Source organism: Myotis daubentonii, chromosome 18 (assembly GCF_963259705.1).
Source record: "Myotis daubentonii chromosome 18, mMyoDau2.1, whole genome shotgun sequence".
Classification (NCBI taxonomy): Eukaryota; Metazoa; Chordata; class Mammalia; order Chiroptera; family Vespertilionidae; genus Myotis; species Myotis daubentonii.
The window spans coordinates 8691874-8710707 of NC_081857.1; the positions used below are offsets into that span (position 1 = coordinate 8691874).

General features: G+C 49.4%; 1 protein-coding gene across 4 annotated transcripts in view; it reads right to left on the reverse strand.

Moving 5' to 3' along the window:
• The window catches only part of PIK3C2B (phosphatidylinositol-4-phosphate 3-kinase catalytic subunit type 2 beta), a 76974-nt gene that overhangs the window by 2045 nt on the left and 56095 nt on the right, over positions 1-18834 (reverse strand). For 3 of the 4 annotated variants that reach the window (XM_059674568.1, XM_059674566.1, XM_059674567.1), the window contains 11 exons: positions 17710-17839; positions 15788-15924; positions 12755-12924; positions 12068-12224; positions 11387-11496; positions 9394-9595; positions 8841-8965; positions 7100-7217; positions 5012-5093; positions 4541-4647; positions 383-511 (listed from right to left, as the gene is read on the reverse strand). In XM_059674568.1, coding sequence (XP_059530551.1) covers positions 383-511; positions 4541-4647; positions 5012-5093; positions 7100-7217; positions 8841-8965; positions 9394-9595; positions 11387-11496; positions 12068-12224; positions 12755-12924; positions 15788-15924; positions 17710-17839 — 1467 coding nt within the window. Of the gene's footprint in view, positions 1-382; positions 512-4540; positions 4648-5011; positions 5094-7099; positions 7218-8840; positions 8966-9393; positions 9596-11386; positions 11497-12067; positions 12225-12754; positions 12925-15787; positions 15925-17709; positions 17840-18834 lie in introns of those variants that run through there. The other variant, XR_009449883.1, reaches the window with a different exon arrangement.

Sequence of the window (18834 nt, forward strand, 5' to 3'; positions counted from 1 at the left end):
TCTCCCCAGCCAGAGTCCACGGGAATAGAGGGCACACCACACCGAACCCAAGGGAAGCTTTCGAGAACTTTGTTCTTGGCTCAGAGTTCAAGCAGGCGAGGGGCTTTTTCATCAGGGCCATCAGTATCAGCAAAGGATCGGCAGGCTCCTTCTCCCGGCGGGACAGGGTCCAGGCCACACCCCAGCTGTGGGAGCCCAACCCTGAGGCTTGGGGAACGGTCCATGTAGAGGGCAAGATAGGAAACCTGGCTTTCCAGGTCATCTCGTCTGGTCTATGTCCCCAGCTACTCAACCCTGCCGCTGCCTAAAGGGTAGGTGTGGCCACCTGCCAACCCAACTTCATTTACAAGCCCCGCCCCACCCGCTCGCCTTCCCCACACACCATTTCATTGTAGGTGGGGTTGCACGTTTTCCGGGCCACTTTGGTTTTCTTCTTAGTGGTTTTCTGAGGGTCCGGAAGGAGGTAAATCTTCACATAGGGGTCAGGGTCATTCCCGTCCGGGAGCACTTGCTACAAAGAGAATGAAAACAAACAAACAACAAAGATGAAGATTCTTGCATCTGCCTCTTTATCTCCAGCCCTGTGATCACGCCCTGATCCGGACTCTCCGCTCCCACACCTGGCTTCTTGCAATGCATAGTAATTTATTTGGCTGCTTCCCAGCTCACTCCATTCTGATAAAAAATATCTACCCTAGGCCCTGGCTGGTGTGACTCAACTGGTCCTCCCAAACAGAGAAGGGTTGCTGATTTGATTCCCGGTCAGGGCACATGCTTGGGTTGCAGAAGCCAGCCTATGTTTCACTCTCACTGTGGGAAGCTGCCTATTTCCTCTCTAGCAGAGGGGTGTGGACAAGGAGCCCGGAAGGCTGGTGACCCTTGAAGCCATGGCAAAGGTCAGAGCTATGCATCCACTGTTTAGTCCAGAGCCAGTGGTTCTCAACCTTCTGGCCCTTTAAATACAGTTCCTCCTGTTGTGATCCAACCATAAAATTATTAAAATTATTTTATTTTCGTTGCTACTTCATCACTGTAATGTTGCTACTGTTATGAATTGTAATGTAAATATCTGATATGCAGGATGGTCTTAGGCGACCCCTGTGAAAGGGTCGTTCGACCACCAAAGGGGTCGCGACCCACAGGTTGAGAACCGCTGGTCCAAACGAAGGTAGCTAAAGCAACTTCCCCACCAGATAGTCATGTAAATCCTTACTGATAAGATAGTTTGCCTTGCCCTAGCCTGTTTGGCTCAGTGGATAGAGCGTCGGCCTGCAGACTGAAGGGTCCCAGGTTCGATTCTGGTCAAGGACATGTACCTTGGTTGCAGGCACATCCCCAGTAGGGGGTGTGCAGGAGGCAGCTGATCGATGTTTCTAACTCTCTATCCCTCTCCCTTCCTCTCTGTAAAAAAAAAATCAATAATATATATATATATATATATATATATATATATATTTTTTTTTTTTTTTAAAGATAGTCTGCCTGTTACTGGAACTTGCCTGCCTAAGGGCTATGGGTGTATCCTAAACTCAATAAAAGGATGACAAGGCCTGAGCACAAGCGAGTCCATCCTTTTGGGATGGGCTCTCGCCTGGCCCCCCAATTTCCAAATTATCTCTTGTCTCCTCTTTCATTTGTGTGCGGCTCCTCTTCCAGATCCTGAACCCTGAACCATGCGGGGAAATATTACACACTCACATCAATGTTTCTCTCTCTCCCTTTCCCTTCCTCTCTCTCTAAAAACCAATAAAAAAATCTTTTTAAAAAATCTACCATGTTAGGTGTTCTACTAAAATATCAATCAGATCGCCTATTATATCCAGTTTATACTTTTTATACAAATGCTCAGGGTGTGCCATATACTTGGTCTGTTGTGAATGAACCATCATATCCCCAGATATCTCCCCGCCTAGCCCAGTGTCTTCGTCTATTTTGTTATTTGATCCAAGCAAACCCCTAAGAGGTGGAGAAATGAGTCAGATTAAGTTCCTTGCTCGGGGTCAACCAACTATTGATTCACCCAGCCTGATCCTTTTAAATCTTAAGTTAGATCTTATGTTTGTGGACCCTGAGAAGAATGATTGATTTGATGTGAAACCCAAGAAGGAATTTTCATGCTGAGATGGACTCCCCAGGGTCAACCTAAATTTTATGAATAATAAGAGCCTCAAGGCCATTTGCTGGCACAGGCTTCTCACGTACTCTGTATGCCAGGAAGAACCTGAACTGAACTCTCAGCTGTTAGCACTATGCCCTACCTATTTACACCAGCTGAGTCAACTAACGTAAGAGAGTTCCTGATGGAGTCTTCTGACCAATGTACCAAGACCTGCCCGTCCAATCAGAACTGCTTCATAATGACCAAGCAGAACGGAATAAATTTGAACTCATATTTGCATGAAATTGGGAACTTGGGCAGGAACTTTCCATATAAAATATAGTCCCCACCCCTGCCGGTGTGGCTCCGTTGGTTGGGCTCTGTCCAGTGTACTGAAAGGTTGATCGTTTGATTCCTGGTCAGGGCTTTGGGCTCAGTCCAGGGTGGAGGGCATGCAGGAGGCAGCCCACTGATGTTCTATCGATGTTTCTCTCTCTCTCCTTCCTCTCTATCTAAAAACCAATAAAAATCTTAAAAACAAAATAAAGACAGCCTTCCTTTTCATGGTGAAGCAAAAAAAAAAAGTTATTTTTAATTTTAGAGAGGGAGGAAAGGAGAGAGAAAAAAAATCAATTTGAGACAGACACATTAATGGGCTGCCTCCTGTACAAATCCACAACCTAGTTATGTGTTCTGACCAGGAGTCAAACCCACGACCTTCCTGTACATGGGATGATGCTCCAACCAGGTGGGCCACACCGGCCAGGGCTTGATGAAAGACAAGTCAGATTGCTAACCGAACCTGTGTCTCCCTGGTGACAGCTCCTTTTGCTCAAATGAATGCTTTTTCAGTCTTTATTACTCTCAAATATTAATTTTGGTTTACATGCCTCTGCTCAAAACCCTCTCAAGGTTCGCATCTCACTCAAGGTAAAAGCCAGTCCTGACTATGCCCTCTAGTCAGCTGTGCTCTCCCCAGTCGCATCAACCCCTTTCATCCCCCTTGCAGTTCCCCACGCACCTCAGGCAGGGTCCTGGCTTTTGGATTTAACAGGACCCTCTGTCTGAAACAGTCCTGTCATACATGCCCCCTCCTCACCTCCTTCCATCTTTGCTCAAATACCGCCTCAACAATGAGGGCTTCCCTGACCACTCCACGCAAAATTGCCACTACCCTCAGTCCACCCGTGTTATTTCTCCGCTATATTTCTCGCCAGAGCACTTGCCACATATTTGTCTGTCTGCCTCTTCCTACTGGAATGTAAGTTCCCTTAGGGTAAGGATGTTGTTGTTTACCCTGTACCCAGGGTTAGGGTAGCAGAGCCTGATTCGCAGTAAGCACTAGGTGAACATTTGTTGTATGGATGAATGAATGAATGAATGAATGATGTTGTAAGAGTGAAACCCAGGTTTGTCTGATTCCAAAGTTCCAGTTCCTTCTGCCACATACCAATGCCCCAACCTACAAAAGTCCAGCGCAGTGCCAAGTATTCAATAATAGTTCCCTTCCCCCTCCACTCACAATGTTCTTAGAATCATACCAAAATTTTTTTTTATATATATTTTATTGATTTTTTACAGAGAGGAAGGGAGAGAGATAGAGTTAGAAACATCGATCAGCTGCCTCCTGCACATCTCCTACTGGGGATGTGCCTGCAACCCAGGTACATGCCCTTGACCGGAATCGAACCCGGGACCCTTCAGTCTGCAGGCCGACGCTCTATCCACTGAGCCAAACCGGTTTCGGCCCAAAATTTTTTTAAAAAATATATTTTAGTGATATTTGACAGAGAGGAAGGGAGAAAGATAGAGAGTTAGAAACATTGATGAGAGAGAAACATCGATCAGCTGCCTCCTGCACACCTCTTCCTGGGGATGTGCCTGCAACCAAGGTACATGCCCTTGACTGGAATCGAATCTGGGACCTTTCAGTCCACAGACCGATGCTCTATTCACTGAGCCAAACTAGTCAGGGCCATACCAAAAATTTTAGTAATTATATACTGCCTTTATTATGCTCCAAGGTGGTCTTGTGGCTGCCTTATCTCTACAGTCAAGTAAAACATCCCTGGGCCTCTCTCTTATTATAATCACCATCATCACCATAATAATACCGAGCATTATGTTAAGCATTCTGGATGCGTTATCTCATTTAATACATTATCTCATTTAATAACAACGCTTTGAGGTAAATACTAACATTATCTTCATTTTAATGAGGCTCAGAATACTTAGGCCACTTGCCAAATACCACAGATGGTGAGACGCTGTGTCTAGCATTGCTTGGTCATACTCTATGCCTAGCACACTAGCAGGCCCCTTGGCGAGTACCCAGCAACCCTGGGGTTACCCTCAGGAAACAGGGGCAGAGCAGGCCTGACCAATCAGAAAAGCACCCGGAGAAAGATAAAAACATCGAATGAGTACGACGCAGGCACTTACCAAGCCTCGAATATGCATCACCATGATGAAGAGTTTATTGTTTTTGTAGGAAATGGACAGCTTCACCTCCCCACCCACCTTCTCGACCGGCTGGGCCCAAGAGCCCTCTGTGGGGACAAAGGACACAGAGAAAGGTCACGAGGCCAGCCATGTCCCCACCCCGTTCCGGGCAGGTATCTCCATGCTGGGTTTCTGAAATCCCTGGGGGACTGCCAAGCGGCATCTGCGGACATGAGTTGGGTTGGGATGGGTCCATCCAACTTGTGTGATCACCCACGGAACATCCAGTCCCTGGGGAGCTGCCCAAAGAGCAGGGGACCCAGAGCCTGAGTGGGAAGCCAGGTTCTCTAGCCAGTAAGCAAAGGAACAGAGACCAGGCAAGGAGAGAGAACTGGGGAAAGGTGGGGCAGAAGTTACCCTTGGGAGCGGTGCAGAGGGACTGGCGGACATGTCACCGAGAAGGCACTGTACCTGAGGACTTGGGGGCCAGGCTGGTGCCCGCAGCTTTCTCGTCCCGGGGCAGAGGGTGGAAGAAGGTATATACCAAATCACACTGGAATGGAATCAGAAAACAGGGGTGGCTCTTCAATGAGACAAGGGCCCAATAAAAAAAAAAAAAAAAGGAAAAGGAACTGTTCCAGATTAAAAGAGACTTATTACGCATAACAACCAAGTGTAACATGCAGTTCCTGTCTGTGGTAGACAGACAGACGTGAGCAGAGCAAGGACGGTACTGAGCAGGCTGCAGGAGGTCACCAGGACGGAAAGCCCCAGGTGCCTAACAATGGACAATCAATTGTAGGGCGAGACCTTCCTTGAGGGTGACCTTTCCTCCACTAGCATAGCGCTGGCCCTGGCCCTGCGGGTTGGACTCCCTCGCCTTTCCTCCCTGGAGATACCATCTAGGCCTCAGTTGTATTTCAGCTCCAGGCCCAGAAAAGCAACAAACCCAGCCACGTGGACGGGACGGGAGGATCAGCTGCATTCGATAATGACCCCCTGCCTGGCGCCGGCCAATCAGTGGAGACCAGAACCCTGAAAGGACACACCTGGAAAACCACTGAAAATTCTATTGCGATCTTCCCCTGGGACCTCCCCTAAACTCTCCACCCTTAGGATAAAAGACTCCGAGCCAGAGCAGCCCTGTCTTTCCTTTCCTCCTTCCCCTCCTGGCCTCGGGCACCTGACCATCAGCTTCCTCACTCCCAAGCTCCTGGGCCCTTCCTTTCAGTCTAGAGCAGTGGTTTTCAACCTTCCTAATGCCGCGACCCTTTAATACAGTTCCTCGTGTTGTGGTGACCCCCAACCATAAAATTATTGTCGTTGCTACTGCATAACTGTAATTTTGCTGCTGTTATGAATGGTAATGTAAATATCTGATATGCAGGATGTATTTTCGTTGTTACAAATGGGACATAATTAAAGCATAGTGATTAATCACAAAAACAATACACTGGGGCCTTGACTTACCAGTTTAATTCGTTCCGAGACCGAGCTCGTGAAGGAGCTCGTTAACTCAAATTACTCTGTCAGCTCAATGCAAAAAATCGGCAGAGAAACAGCTGGTATCTCAAAAAACTCGTTAGTCGGGACACTCGTAAGTCAAGGCCCCACTGTATGTAATTATATAGGTGTTTCCGATGTCTTCGGTGACCCCTGTGAAAGGGTCGTTCGACTCCCAAAGGGGTCCCGGCCCACAGGTTGAGAACCGCTGCTCTAGCGCTTGTTTGCCAAGCCCATTTCTTCTAGGAATTTCTACCCCTGTAATTTGCCCACTAAATGTTCTCTTGTGGTTTGGGCCTTGCTCTGAATTCTTTCCTAGCCAGCACCCACTTAGAGACTCTAAAACGTTTAAGGTCTGTGCAATGCTACCTTGTCATTTGCTGCAAGTTTCGCTGCTAGAACTGTTACCAAGCCTGGGATGTTTCTCAGGACCAGGCAGTGAACCAGCGGAAACCACCGGCGAGGCTGGGGCAGGCTGAGGACCCTCCCACGCCCGCCTCTGAACTTTCCTCTACCCGGGGGCAGAGATGCTCTGCCGGTTTTGAACACGCGATGCATGCACAACCTGGAATGCCCCCACCGAGACATGCAAGGAGGACGTCTGCCTTGACGTTTATGCGTGATTTCCCCTAACGCTCTTGGGTTGGAGGCCTCGTTGCGGGACACACTGCTCTGGGAACCTCCGGGGGTCCTGGCTTGCTGGCTCCAATGGCGCTCCTTCTCATAAAATCACCTCGGAGTGGTTGCTGGCTGGCAACTACAGAGCTGCGGTCCAGGAACAGATACACACGCCACCCGCTCAAAAAACTCCTTTCCTCGGGACCCCGTTCCTTCCTGGGCGAGCATCTGACTGTGTGCCTGGCTGCATCCCGTCCTTGGTTACCGTGCCTGACCCCTGAGGATGAGCCGCCACCTCGCCCCTCCGCCTCTGCAGCGCCGGGCAGACCAGAGGAGCCAGTGGCCTTCTGACTGCCCTTGGGCTCCGCACCTTCCGCAGCCTCCCCCACACCCCGCAGCGGCGCCCCAACAGCCCGGCCCAGAGGCCACGCCACCCACCTCGGCCACCTCCGGGGTGGCGCGGATCAAATGCCAGATGTAGCCGTTCAGCTCCTCCCTCCGCCGCTCGGCCCCCGCCTCTCCCCTCGGGCGGCCAATCAGGAAGCGACTTGGGAAGCTGAGGGGGCGGGGGTAAGTAAGACAAGGAAACAGGCTTCTGTCACATTCATTTGCATTTTCAGTCACCTGACCCACATTTCTTCCCAGGGACCCCACCCCATCCCTACTCCCACTCACTCCAGCTCCCTATGTCTGTGCCCAGGGCACCCCCCACACAGTGTCAGGAACCCCAGACAAGAAAGTCACACTGTTGGGGAGAGCCCTATGGGTCCCCAGAAGCGCCTCAGGGGCTTTGGAGCCCCCAGGGTACCCCATCAAGGTATAAATCATTAAAAAAAAATTGGTGGTGAAATACACTTAATAAAATGTACCATCTTAACCATTTGCAAGTATCAAGTTCAGGGGCATGAAGGACATTCACACACAAGTGCAACAATCACTACCATCATTCTGCAGAACTCCTCATCTTGCAAAACTGAAATTCTACCCATTAAACAACTCTCCATGCTCCCCCTCCCCACCAGACCTGGGAAACCACCATTCCACTTCTTGTCTCCATGAATTTGACTATTCTAAGTACTAATGTAAGTGGAATGTCGCATAGTATTTGTGTTTCTGTGACTGATGTTCAGTTAGCATGATGTCCTCAAGGTCCATCCGCATTGTAGCACAGGGATGGGGAACCTTTTTTCTGTCGAGGGCCATTTGGATATTTATAACATTACTGGAGGGCCATACAAAATTATCAACTTAAAAATGAGCCTGCTGATGGGACGCTGGGGGGTGGGGGAGGCCAGGGGATAGTCAAGGGCAGGGGAAAAAAAAAAAAAAGACACATATGTAATACCCTTTGTAATACTTTAAGCAATAAAAAAAAAAAAATTAGCCTGCTGTATTTGGTCAAACTTCTAATTAACTCACCCCTCATGCCTCGGCAGGGCCAGACCACATGATTTTGAGGGCCTATATGGCCTGCGGGCTGGACGTTCCCCACCCCTGTGCTATAATGTGCATGTGCCAGAATTTCCTTCTTTTTGAGGCATATATTCCATTGACACCAGCTTTTATTTATCTATTTGAAAAATACTTTTACTCTTTAAAAGGTTTGAAACCTTGCCCTGACCAGTGTGGCTCAGTTGGTTGGAATGTTGTTCCATACCCCGAAGAGTCGTGGGTTCTATTCCCAGTCAGGGCACATACCCAGGTTGCGGGTTTGATCCTGGGTCACGGTGCATATGTTTGACCCCTGGTCAGGGTGCATATGGGAGGCAACCGATCGATGTTTCTCTCTCTCCTCTCTCTCTCTCTCTCTCTCTCTCTCTCTCTCTCTCTCTCTCTCCCTCTCCCTCTTCCTCCCTCTGTCTCTAAAATCAATAAAACCAAACAAAAAAACCATATCCTCAGGTGAGAAGTTAAAAAAAGATTTGAAACCTCTTCACAGATTTAGTAAACCCTCTACCTTTAGACCCAGTTTGCTCGCCTTCCAGGAGGTGGACCCCGGCTTATTTTCAAGGCTGGAGAGCTTGGCCAGCCAGCAGGGGGAGTACTTGTTATCAAACTCATTACCAAGTTCCTTCTGGTGATGTGGACTCAAGAGTTTCTAGCTCCTGCAGTACTACCCAACCCCCATCCCTTCTCCCTCCCCAGTGTCCCTCTGGCTGAGAGTAAAAGGGATAGCTACCTGGGCAAGAGAGAAGAAGGGAAGAGCAGCCGCAGCTTATTGTGTAGCTCCTGGAACTCCTCAAACGTCCGCTGGATGTAAGTGGCCTCATGAGAATTCTCTCGCATCACCTTTACCACATAAATCTGCAAAGGTTCAAGTCTTAGAGAACACCTGCCACACCCTCCGCACCCAAGGAAGGGGGAAGGCAAGGGAGCTGAGGTGTGTGTGTGTGTGTGTGTTGGGGGGATGACACTTTCCAGAAGGGAGACGGCAAAAGTATCTCCAATGGAGACGAAGAGGATATGCCTAGGTACATATGCAGGAACTTGAGAGCAAATATTTCCTGCACATATTTCCCAAGACCCTTTACTCAGAAGGAGTAAACCACCCAATCCAGCTCCCTGATTCCAGGCAGGGCACTTGAGCAAGGGAGAGGGACGTGGTCTGTGACTGCCCCCAGCCCAGGATGCTCGGTGACTCCAGTGCCCACGGTGTGGATGTGAAGCAACAGAACCCGGTCAGCTGGGGACACTGGGGAGCAAGAGAGGATCGGACTGGAGAAGACGCTTACGTAGGTCTTGTTGGGGTGGAAGACCTTCTCCTGGCGGCAGAGAAAGACATCACTGAGGCGGCCAGAGCGCTGAAGCGTGTGCGTGCGGGGGGCAAAGGAAAGGGTCAGCTGGTCGTCTGAGCCCGTGAACTTCATCTGAGCCAGGTTATGGATGAAAAAATTGAGCTTTGTGGCTACGCTGCCCAAGCTGGATTCAATCAACCTGTTGGTGCAAGAAGATGGGAAGAGGGTGTCACCACGGACCCACATCCCCACTGCCTGGACAGAGCTAGCTCAAGGAACATCCTCTGACACCTGAGACTAACATTTCGCTCACATCAAGTCATTTCCCTGTGTGACATCCTCATAGAGCACATGGCTGGCACGCAGTTAACTACCTGCAATTTATTCATGCGAACCTGGGGGTCTTATCTCCCCCTGCTGCCCTCCTAAGCCAAAGACCAGCCGTGGGCAAACTACGGCCCGCGGGCCGGATCTGGCCTGTTTGAAATGAATAAAACTAAAAAAAAAAAAAAAAAAGACCGTACCCTTTTATGTAATGATGTTTACTTTGAATTTATATTAGTTCATACAAACACTCCATCCATGCTTTTGTTCCAGTTTAAGAACCCATTGTGGCCCTCGAGTCAAAAAGTTTGCCCACTCCTGCCAAAGACAGTTAACGCAAGGTAGGAAGGGATTAGGGATTCCACCTGGGGTCACCATGTAGATATGTAAATATTGTTGTCAAACTGAATTTCAAGGTTCAGTACCAAGCACTGCTCAATCTAGAGATTTCAGTTCAAAAGGAAAGGTTCTAAAAAGAAAGGAGCAAATAAAAAGAAAGGGTCTGTGTTACACCAATAGAAAAACTAGTTTGCAAAGTTCCAAAAAAAAAAAAAAGGGTGCATAATTAGCCTGGCCGGTGTGGCTCAGTGGTTGAGCATTGACCTATGAACTAGGAGGTCAAGGTCTGATTCCCAGTCAGGGCATATGCCCGGATTTCGAGCTTGATCCCCCTGGGGCATGCAGGAGGCAGCCAATCAATGATTCTCTCTCATCATTTATGTTTCTATCTCTCCCTTTCCCTCTCTGAAATCAATAAAATTTTTTTTAAAAGAGTGCATAATTAAATGGAAATATTATTTACACAGATAAAACTGTAGACATTTGTACATAGATACTTCCCTGCTTTCAGATATAGTGTGCTTAAAAACATTGTCAAATATGGGAACATGAAACCATGAAATTCATGTTTTGATAAGGGAGAAGGAAGTTTGGATCCAGAGGGCTAAAAATTCATACTTGCCCTATAAACAAATTCTTTGACCAAGACCTAGTGAGAGTGCAAGTAAGAGCAGACTGCAATCCTATATAATAAAAGCCTAATATGCTAAGTGTCTGGTCGGCTGTTCAACCAATCAAAGTGTAATATGCTAATGATATGCTAAAGACACTCATCTGCTCACTATGAATTGCACTGACCATCAGAGGCCAGACACTCCAACAGGTAGGTTTGCTTGCTGCTGGGGTCTGGCCGATTGGGACTGAGTGAGACGGGCTGGACGTGCCCTTGAGCCCTCCTGCTGTCCCTCCCGGGCTGGCCAACCTCCCATGTCCCTCCCCGGCCCTGATCATGCACTGGTGGGGTCCCTTGGCCTGGCCTGCACCCTCTTGCAATCCAGGAGCCCTCAGGGGAGGTCAGAGAGCCTGTTTCGGCCCAATCCCACAGGCCAGGCCAAGGGACCCCACTGGTGCACGAATTCGTGCACCAGGCCTCTAATACCTCTATAAACAAAGGTCAGCACCAAAGTGCATACGGGCAATAGTCTGAGAGATGTGAAGTAAGTTACCTAAGTCAGAGGCAAAGCTGGGACAGCACACCCATGTTGTCCACCAGGCTCTGCCACCTGACCTAAGCCTTTCCCATCTCCCTCGCCCGGCTCCTCCCCAGCAGGCAGCCTGGAAGTTAATTACTCAGTGTGGGCAGCACATTTTGTATGCAGGGCATTACCTAGTAAAGTAGGTAGTGGCATTGGCCTCTGTGTCCTGAGGCCTCAGGGCATCATACACATACTTGAGGTCCTCCAGGTCTGAGAGCTCAGGGATCCCACAGGACAACATCTAGAAGGAGAGTAAAGGAGGAGAGAGGGTGCCTCTAACAACCAGGAAGTCTTGCTTCTTCCAGACCAAAAAGCAAGACTTTCCATAGCTAGGCTCTTCTTCCCACCCTTCTAGGGGGGGTCCTAGAAGGTGGTAGACAGAGGCTGTGGATAGTGGCTAGAGGGCCACAAGAATGGATGGGCTGCCCTGGCCGGGTAACTCCATTGGTTAGAAAGCTGTCGTGATACTCCAGGGTTGTAGGTTTGCTCCGTGGTCAGGGCACATACAAAATCAACCAATGAATGCATAAATGGGTGGAACAACAAATCGATGTTTCTCTCTCTCTCTCTCTCTCTTTCTCAAATCAATAAATTTTTAAAAATATGTTAAAAAGAAAAGATTGGACGGGCTGGAGCAGGAAGTCAGACACCTGCACAGACACCGTTGTCCTGGGTAGCCTGGGCCCTCCCTGCCTTTATCTAGAGCTCAGAAAAGCAGATCTCCAAGAATCCTTTGAAGCAAGACAGGGTCGTCTTAAGGACAGTGCCAGAGGATAAGAAGGAGGGGTTCAGAAAGGGATGGAGCTCCTCACCAGGCCCAGAAGGTTGAGGAAGAGGTGGGTGTGCTTTCGAATGAAGTTGTAGGCTTGGCAGCAAAGGTCAACAAAGTCATGGAAGCGGCTGGAAGGCTTGTCGCCCCCGTTGATGACATACGCCATATCCGAGGTGAAGACAAAGGGGGCCCGGTCCCTGGGCCACGGGGAACACACAGGGAGAAGGTCAGCACGGAGGAGGAAGCCCAGCTTGGGGGCCACAGTGGGGATGGCTCCCCTCACCCCTCATCACCGATGCAAACCTGGGTAGGTGGGGCTTGCTCTGTTTTCTTTTTCTACCTAAAACGTCCCAGAGACATCCTCCACGGGTTTCCTGTCTGCGAGCTAGCAGGATTTCTTCCTGGATTTCTAATTGTGTTCCCTTTGCTGCAGTTTGGGCTCATTTCCCTTTGCTCAGTCCTCAACAGGGAGAGAACGGCTGGTCCCCGCCTTCTGCAAGGCCCTGCAAGGCCCTGACCTCTTTCCCAGTCTTCTCTTCTCCAAAGCTGCTCAGTTCAAAGACCGCCCCCCCTCAACCCCCACCCCCTGCAGTGCAGCTCCTTCCATCATGGGCTTATGTCCCGGCTCGGAACCATTTCTGCTGACCACGCCGCCCCCCCGCCCCCCCCCCCCCCGCCCCCGTACACACACATCCCTGTTTTCAGGACACCACTTAGGACCACTTACCTCTTGATGTTGCCAAACATCTGGGCGTGGCCCAGGAAGCGGCCAAAATCTATGTGGAACATGTGGCCAGTCGTCTTCAGCATGATGTTGTCATTGTGTCGGTCACAGATGCCCAAGACGTACGTGGCCACGCAGCAGCCAGCACAGGAATAGATGAAGTTCTCCACGGCCTGGGAGGAGGGGAGGGAGAGGGAGGAGAGGGTATCAAACTGTCTTGGAAGGGATCCAGGGGCACAGCAAGACTGAATCCGCCAGCTCTGGCCTCTTTCCCATGAGTCCCAGCAACACCTCACATCTGCCTGTTGAGCCTTCATCACAGACCAACATACACACGGGTACACCCAGAATCGTCTCTCGTGTCTTATGTATGAGAAGATGGAAGGTTTCTATGCGCGTCTTCGCCACTTTATCTGAAAGTCACCTTCTTCTGCACCTTTCTTTCTCCAGGGAGCACGGTTAGGAAGACAATGAACTCATCCGCAGCCCAAACCTGACCAGCCCAGACTGAAGAGAACTTAATAGACAGGAAGACTGAGGGGTACAACTTCCCCAACCAGTTGTGACGATCTTAACTCAAGGCTCCTTTCCTGACTGCTCAGAATCCTCCCATCCTTCTCCCTGCCCCCCAAAGGACACCCACCGCCAGTGTCCTTAGTAACAGCTACATGCTAACGGCACTGAAGTCTTCACTCCAAGAAGAGCTGAGGCAGCGGAACAGTTCTGGGTGCGTTTTACACTTGAAAACCAGCCATCTCTGGTTAGTAAAGGGCGTTAAAGATATTTCTGATTTTAAGGGAGGAGGGGATGGGGAAGGGGTTAGATCCACCTTATTTTATCTGGTCAACACCTGTTCCCTTATCTGTCTTCCCAGAAAGTAAAAATATGCGGAATTAGCAACTGGACACCTTTGACCTTCTAAATCCTCTTTGTGACGTTTACAGAATTCCCAAGAATTCAGGAAAGGCTCATCAGCAGAGGGCAACAATCATCACAGCCAACCAGATGTACACAGCTGGGAAGGGCAGAAAGCTTCCCAGGCAGAGAATGAGTGCCTGCCCTACACCCTCTACAAGTATCTGCCAGACGTCAGGGAGCTTCCTTGAGTCCCACGCCTTTCGCAGAGCTTCCCAGCTCACACCGACTCCTCCCATTGAGCCCCCACAGCCCCACTGCCACACCATTCCCTCAGGGCTTGGTCTCCTTCCTCCCTCAGGGTCTGGGTTGCAGGTTCAATCCCTGGCCCCTGGTCGAGGTGTGTGTGGGAGGCAACAAATGGATGTATCTCTCTCACATCGATGTTTCCTCTCTCTCTCCCTCCCTTCCCTCCCTCCCTCTCCCCTCATCCCCTTCTCTTTCTCCCTTCCTCCCTCTCTAGAAATCAATGGGAAAAATATCCTTGGGTGAGGATTAACAAAAACAATCAATCAAACAAAAAAAGAAGCCCAGTGGCTCTGGCCTGGGTGACTGCAGATAGTCATACCCTTTACTGAGAGGAAACACACAAAAAGCCAGTTTCAAGAGAGGAGAGACAAAAAGCTGAGTTTTGCCTACACCGAGTTTGAGATCTGGGTGAAATGCAAGTGAGATGTCCAGCAAGCAGGTGGCCAGAGTGCACAGCTCAAGGGAGGGAAGCGGGACGGGCTCTGGGAGGCATCAGCATATGGTGACGAGCTAACAGGAAGAATGGAGACAGTATAGCAGGTCAGGAATTAAACCCCGAGGAACGTCAACATCTAAGGTCATTTAAGATCATCTACTTAGATGTTCACTCAATAATATTCTGATTATAATTTGTCCATGTGGCTTTGCCTCAAGGATGAAATGCATCAATCAATGTACATTAGTATTTGGAAGCTAAACTATATAAATGAGCATTTCTGACTTACAGTCAGTCCCTTATGAGTTTAGTCATTGTGATTTGGTTCCTCCCCTAAACTCAGTTAACCCAGGGACTAGAGCCATGAAACTGTACACCAGCCATGGACCCTGACAGCAAGTCTCCAAGGCCCTACCACCCTTTGCCCTCATCTCCATCTCCAAACTAACGTTAATCCTGGCTTCCAGTTATAGCCTTGCCACAAACCTGGGAACAACTGAATGAATCTTGATTCACATCTATACATCTATGAAAGGATGAGTTGGATTAAAATGATCTTTAAGGTCTCTTCCAACTAACTCTTTTTTTAATCCTCACCCAAGGATATTCTTCCTTTGATTTTGATTTTTTTAAATATATTTTTTATTGAGTTTTTTACAGAGAGGAAGGGAGAGGGATAGAGAGTTAGAAACATCAATGAGAGAGAAACATCGATCAGCTGCCTCCTGCACTCCCCCTACTGGGGATGTGCCCACAACCAAGGTACATGCCCTTGACCAGAATCGAACCCGGGACCCTTCAGTCCGCAGGCCGACGCTCTATCCACTGAGCCAAACTGGTTAGGGCTCCTTTGATTTTTAGAGAGAGTGGAAGAGAGATGGTAAGACAGAGAGCAATATTAATGTGAGAGAAACACATCTATTGGTTGCCTCCTGGACACACCCCAATGGATCATGTACTCACACCCCAGCAGGGCCGGGGCTGGGGAGGAGCCTGCAACCAAGGTACATGTCCTTAAGCGAAATCAAACCTGGGACCTTTCAGTCTGCAGGCCGATGCTCTATCCACTGAGCAAACTGACGAGGGCCCAACTAACTCTTGTTCTACAAAGAACTGAACCCTTTGGAGGGCACAGAAGAACTGAACAGGATCCAGGAGCAGGAGAGATACAGGCAGGTTCTCAAAAGTTGGCCCCCTCCTCCACTATCCAATCTGCCATGGGAACCCGATGGTTTCCCAGTTGAATACCAAGAGGTTTTCTGTCAGCTTACCCATCATCTGACCCACACCTAGACATCTGGATATACCAGTCAGCCACGAAAGAGTATTTCCTTCCTCCCCTCTTCTCTGAGCATGTGCAGGTCTCGTGGTCACAGAACCATGTGCCAGAGTCGGGCACCCCCCAGCCCAGCCTCGTCTGCCACTCCCAGTCCTACCTTCTCGTACTCGACCTCCCCAGGGTTGTGCTTCTGCAGCCAGTCGGCCAGAGGCCGGTCCTTGAAGGAGCCGGTCACGCCGTGCTCCACCTGGATCTTGCGCAGGGTCTCGGCATTAGGGATCATCTCCACCATCCCTGTGGGGGAGGCACCGGGTCACTCTCCAGAGCAGAGAGAAGGGCCTGTCGGGGGAGAACTACACGCGCTTTGCCGGCTGCTTCTCCGGAAGTGACACGGTAGGGCATTTGGACCAAGTCTGATAATAAGGGAGCAGGTCAAGGCAGAAAGGACGCCATTCTCAGGTCTCACTTTCCACCTTGTGACTCTGGTTTCTCTGATTCTCAGCGGCTGCTTCTTTTTGTTTTTAATTTTTACTCTGGAAATTTTCAAATAGATTTAAGAATAAAGAAATGGATCATGGCCCTGACTGGTTTGGCTCAGTGGATAGAGCATCGGCCTGCGGACTCAAGGGTCCCAGGTTCGATTCCAGTCAATGGCATGTACCTTGGTTGCAGGCACATCCCCAGTAGGGAGTGTGCAGGAGGCAGTTGATGGATGTTTCTAACTCTCTATCCCTCTCCCTTCCTCTCTGTAAAAAATTAATAAAATATATTAAAAAAAAAAAGAAAAGAAATGGATCATGTACTCACACAGAACCACTACCCAGTTTCAAAAAATCATCAACAGTCCTAGCCAGTTTGGCTCAGTGGATAGAGCATTGACCTGTGGACTGAAGGGTCCTGGGTTCGATTCCGGTCAAGGGAACGTGCTCGGGTTGCAGGCTCAGCAGCTGATCAATGATTCTCTCTCATTATTGATGTTTCTATTTCTCTTTCCCTCTCCCTTCCTCCCTAAAATCAATAAAAAAAATATATTTAATAAAAAAATATCTATAAAAAATTATCATCACTTTGCAAATCTTGTTTATTCTCTTTCACTCATCCAACACTGCTGCTTCCACCCCCTGGCTGGAGTATTTTTTAAAAAATATTTTCGCTGATTTTTAGAGAAAGGAAGGAAGAGGGTGAGAGAAAGAGAAACATCTATGTGAGAATGGACCATTGATCGGCTGCCTCCTGCACGCTCCCTAACTGGGGATCCAGCCCACAACCCAGGCATGTGCCCTGACCCCTAACCTGGAATCAAACCAGTACCTTTGGGTGAATGGGATGATGCCCAACCAACTGAGCTACACTGGTCAGGGCATGGCTAGAGTATTTTAAAACAAATCCCAGACATGTCATTTCACTCTTACATTTTTATTTTATTTTATTGATTTCAGAGAGGAAGAGAGAGGGAGAGGTAGGAAGGGAGGGGGAGAGAGAGATTGAGAGAGATTGAGAGAGAGAGAGAGGGAAACATCAATGATGAGAGAGAATCATTGATCAGCTGCCTCTTGCACACTCCCTATTGGGGATCGAGCCCACAACTCAGGCATGTGCCCTTGACTAGAATCAAACCTGGGACCCCTCAGTCTACACGACAACGCTCTATCCACTGAGCCAAACCAGCTAGGGCCACTCTTAAATGTTTAAAGTAAGACTAACAAAGATAAAACCACCATGCCATTATCTCATCCAAAAATCAGCAATCATTCTTTAATCTCATTTCATCTAATCTCATCTAACCCAATCCATGTTCATATTTTTCCCACTTGTCTCAAAAATATCTTTTTACAGTTGGTTTGGTTGAGTCAGGGTCCGAAGTCTATGGAGTACGTTTGGTTGCTGTTTGTTTTGAAAGTCTCTATCCCCCACCTTCTTTTTATACCACCCCACAGCTTCTGAGGAAATCATCTTGCCCTCTCCATGTTTCCTGAGAAGCGCACAGTTGGTGTCGGGAATAGGAAAAAAGGACGGTAAGCAAAGGGCACCCCCACCCTACCCTCCACCTGTTCACAGCTCCGCCCACTGCCAACTGACCTTTGCCCCTTCCGGTGGAGAAGCAGCGGAAAATCACCATGCGCATGTCCAGCCCCTCCTGGACCCAGATCTTGTTCATGATGCGGATCATCTGCAGGGTGAGCATGTCCTGACGAAGGTCGTCCCCACACTGGAGGGAGGGAGAGAGCGATGACCAGAACCACCTCCACCGCCCCCGTGGTTCCCAGGTCTCCCAGGAGGATCCAGCTCCTGTGACAGGGAGGGCCTGTCCCGTTCTCCACCTCTGACCTGCCCACTCAGCTCATACCACGTCAAACCACCAGAGATGGGCATGTGGTGTGCCGGCTCTTCCCCAACCCCACGTTCCCATCGAACTGAAGTCAGGTCCTCTCCTTCATGCAGCCCTCCTGACCATCAAGCCTCTGTAAAACCTGAATGTTTATACCTTGGATTCAGAACTTACACACACTCTATCTATCTACCTACCTACGTACCTATCTATATATATATATGGGCAAAAGTAGGTTTATAGTTGTATGGAAAAATGATAGAATAATTAAATAATAATAATAATACAAGAATAAACTGTTTCGTGTACTCACAACTGTAAGCCTACTTTTGTCCATCCCTACATATACCTATACCTATACCTATACCTATACCTATACCTATACCTATACCTATACCTATACATATATACTAGAAGCCCGGTGCACAATAATTTGTGCACTGGCGGTGGGGTGCGGGGTCCCTCAGCCCAACCTGTGCCCTCTCACAGTCCTGGGACCCCTCGGGAGATAACCACCTGCTGGCTTAGGCCCGCTCCCCTGGTGGCAGATGGCACACCCAATTCTGCGGTGTCTGCCTCGTCTCCCCTGGTCGCAGATGGCAGGCCCGGATCCCGGGCTGGGTCGAGCGGCCAGTCAGATCATGCTGCTGCCCACCTCGCCCCACACATGGCAGGCCCTGGATCGCGCTGCCGCTCGCCTGTGCCGCACAAGGCAGGCCCGGATCCCAGGCTGGGGTGGGCAGTGGCTGGGGATCTTGCTGTCGCCCGCCCTAGGCAGGGCGGCACAGCGGGATCTGCCTGCAGTATGCAAATTAGCCACCATCTTTGTTGGTGGTTAATTTGCATATCACACTGATTAGCCAATGGGAGGCGTA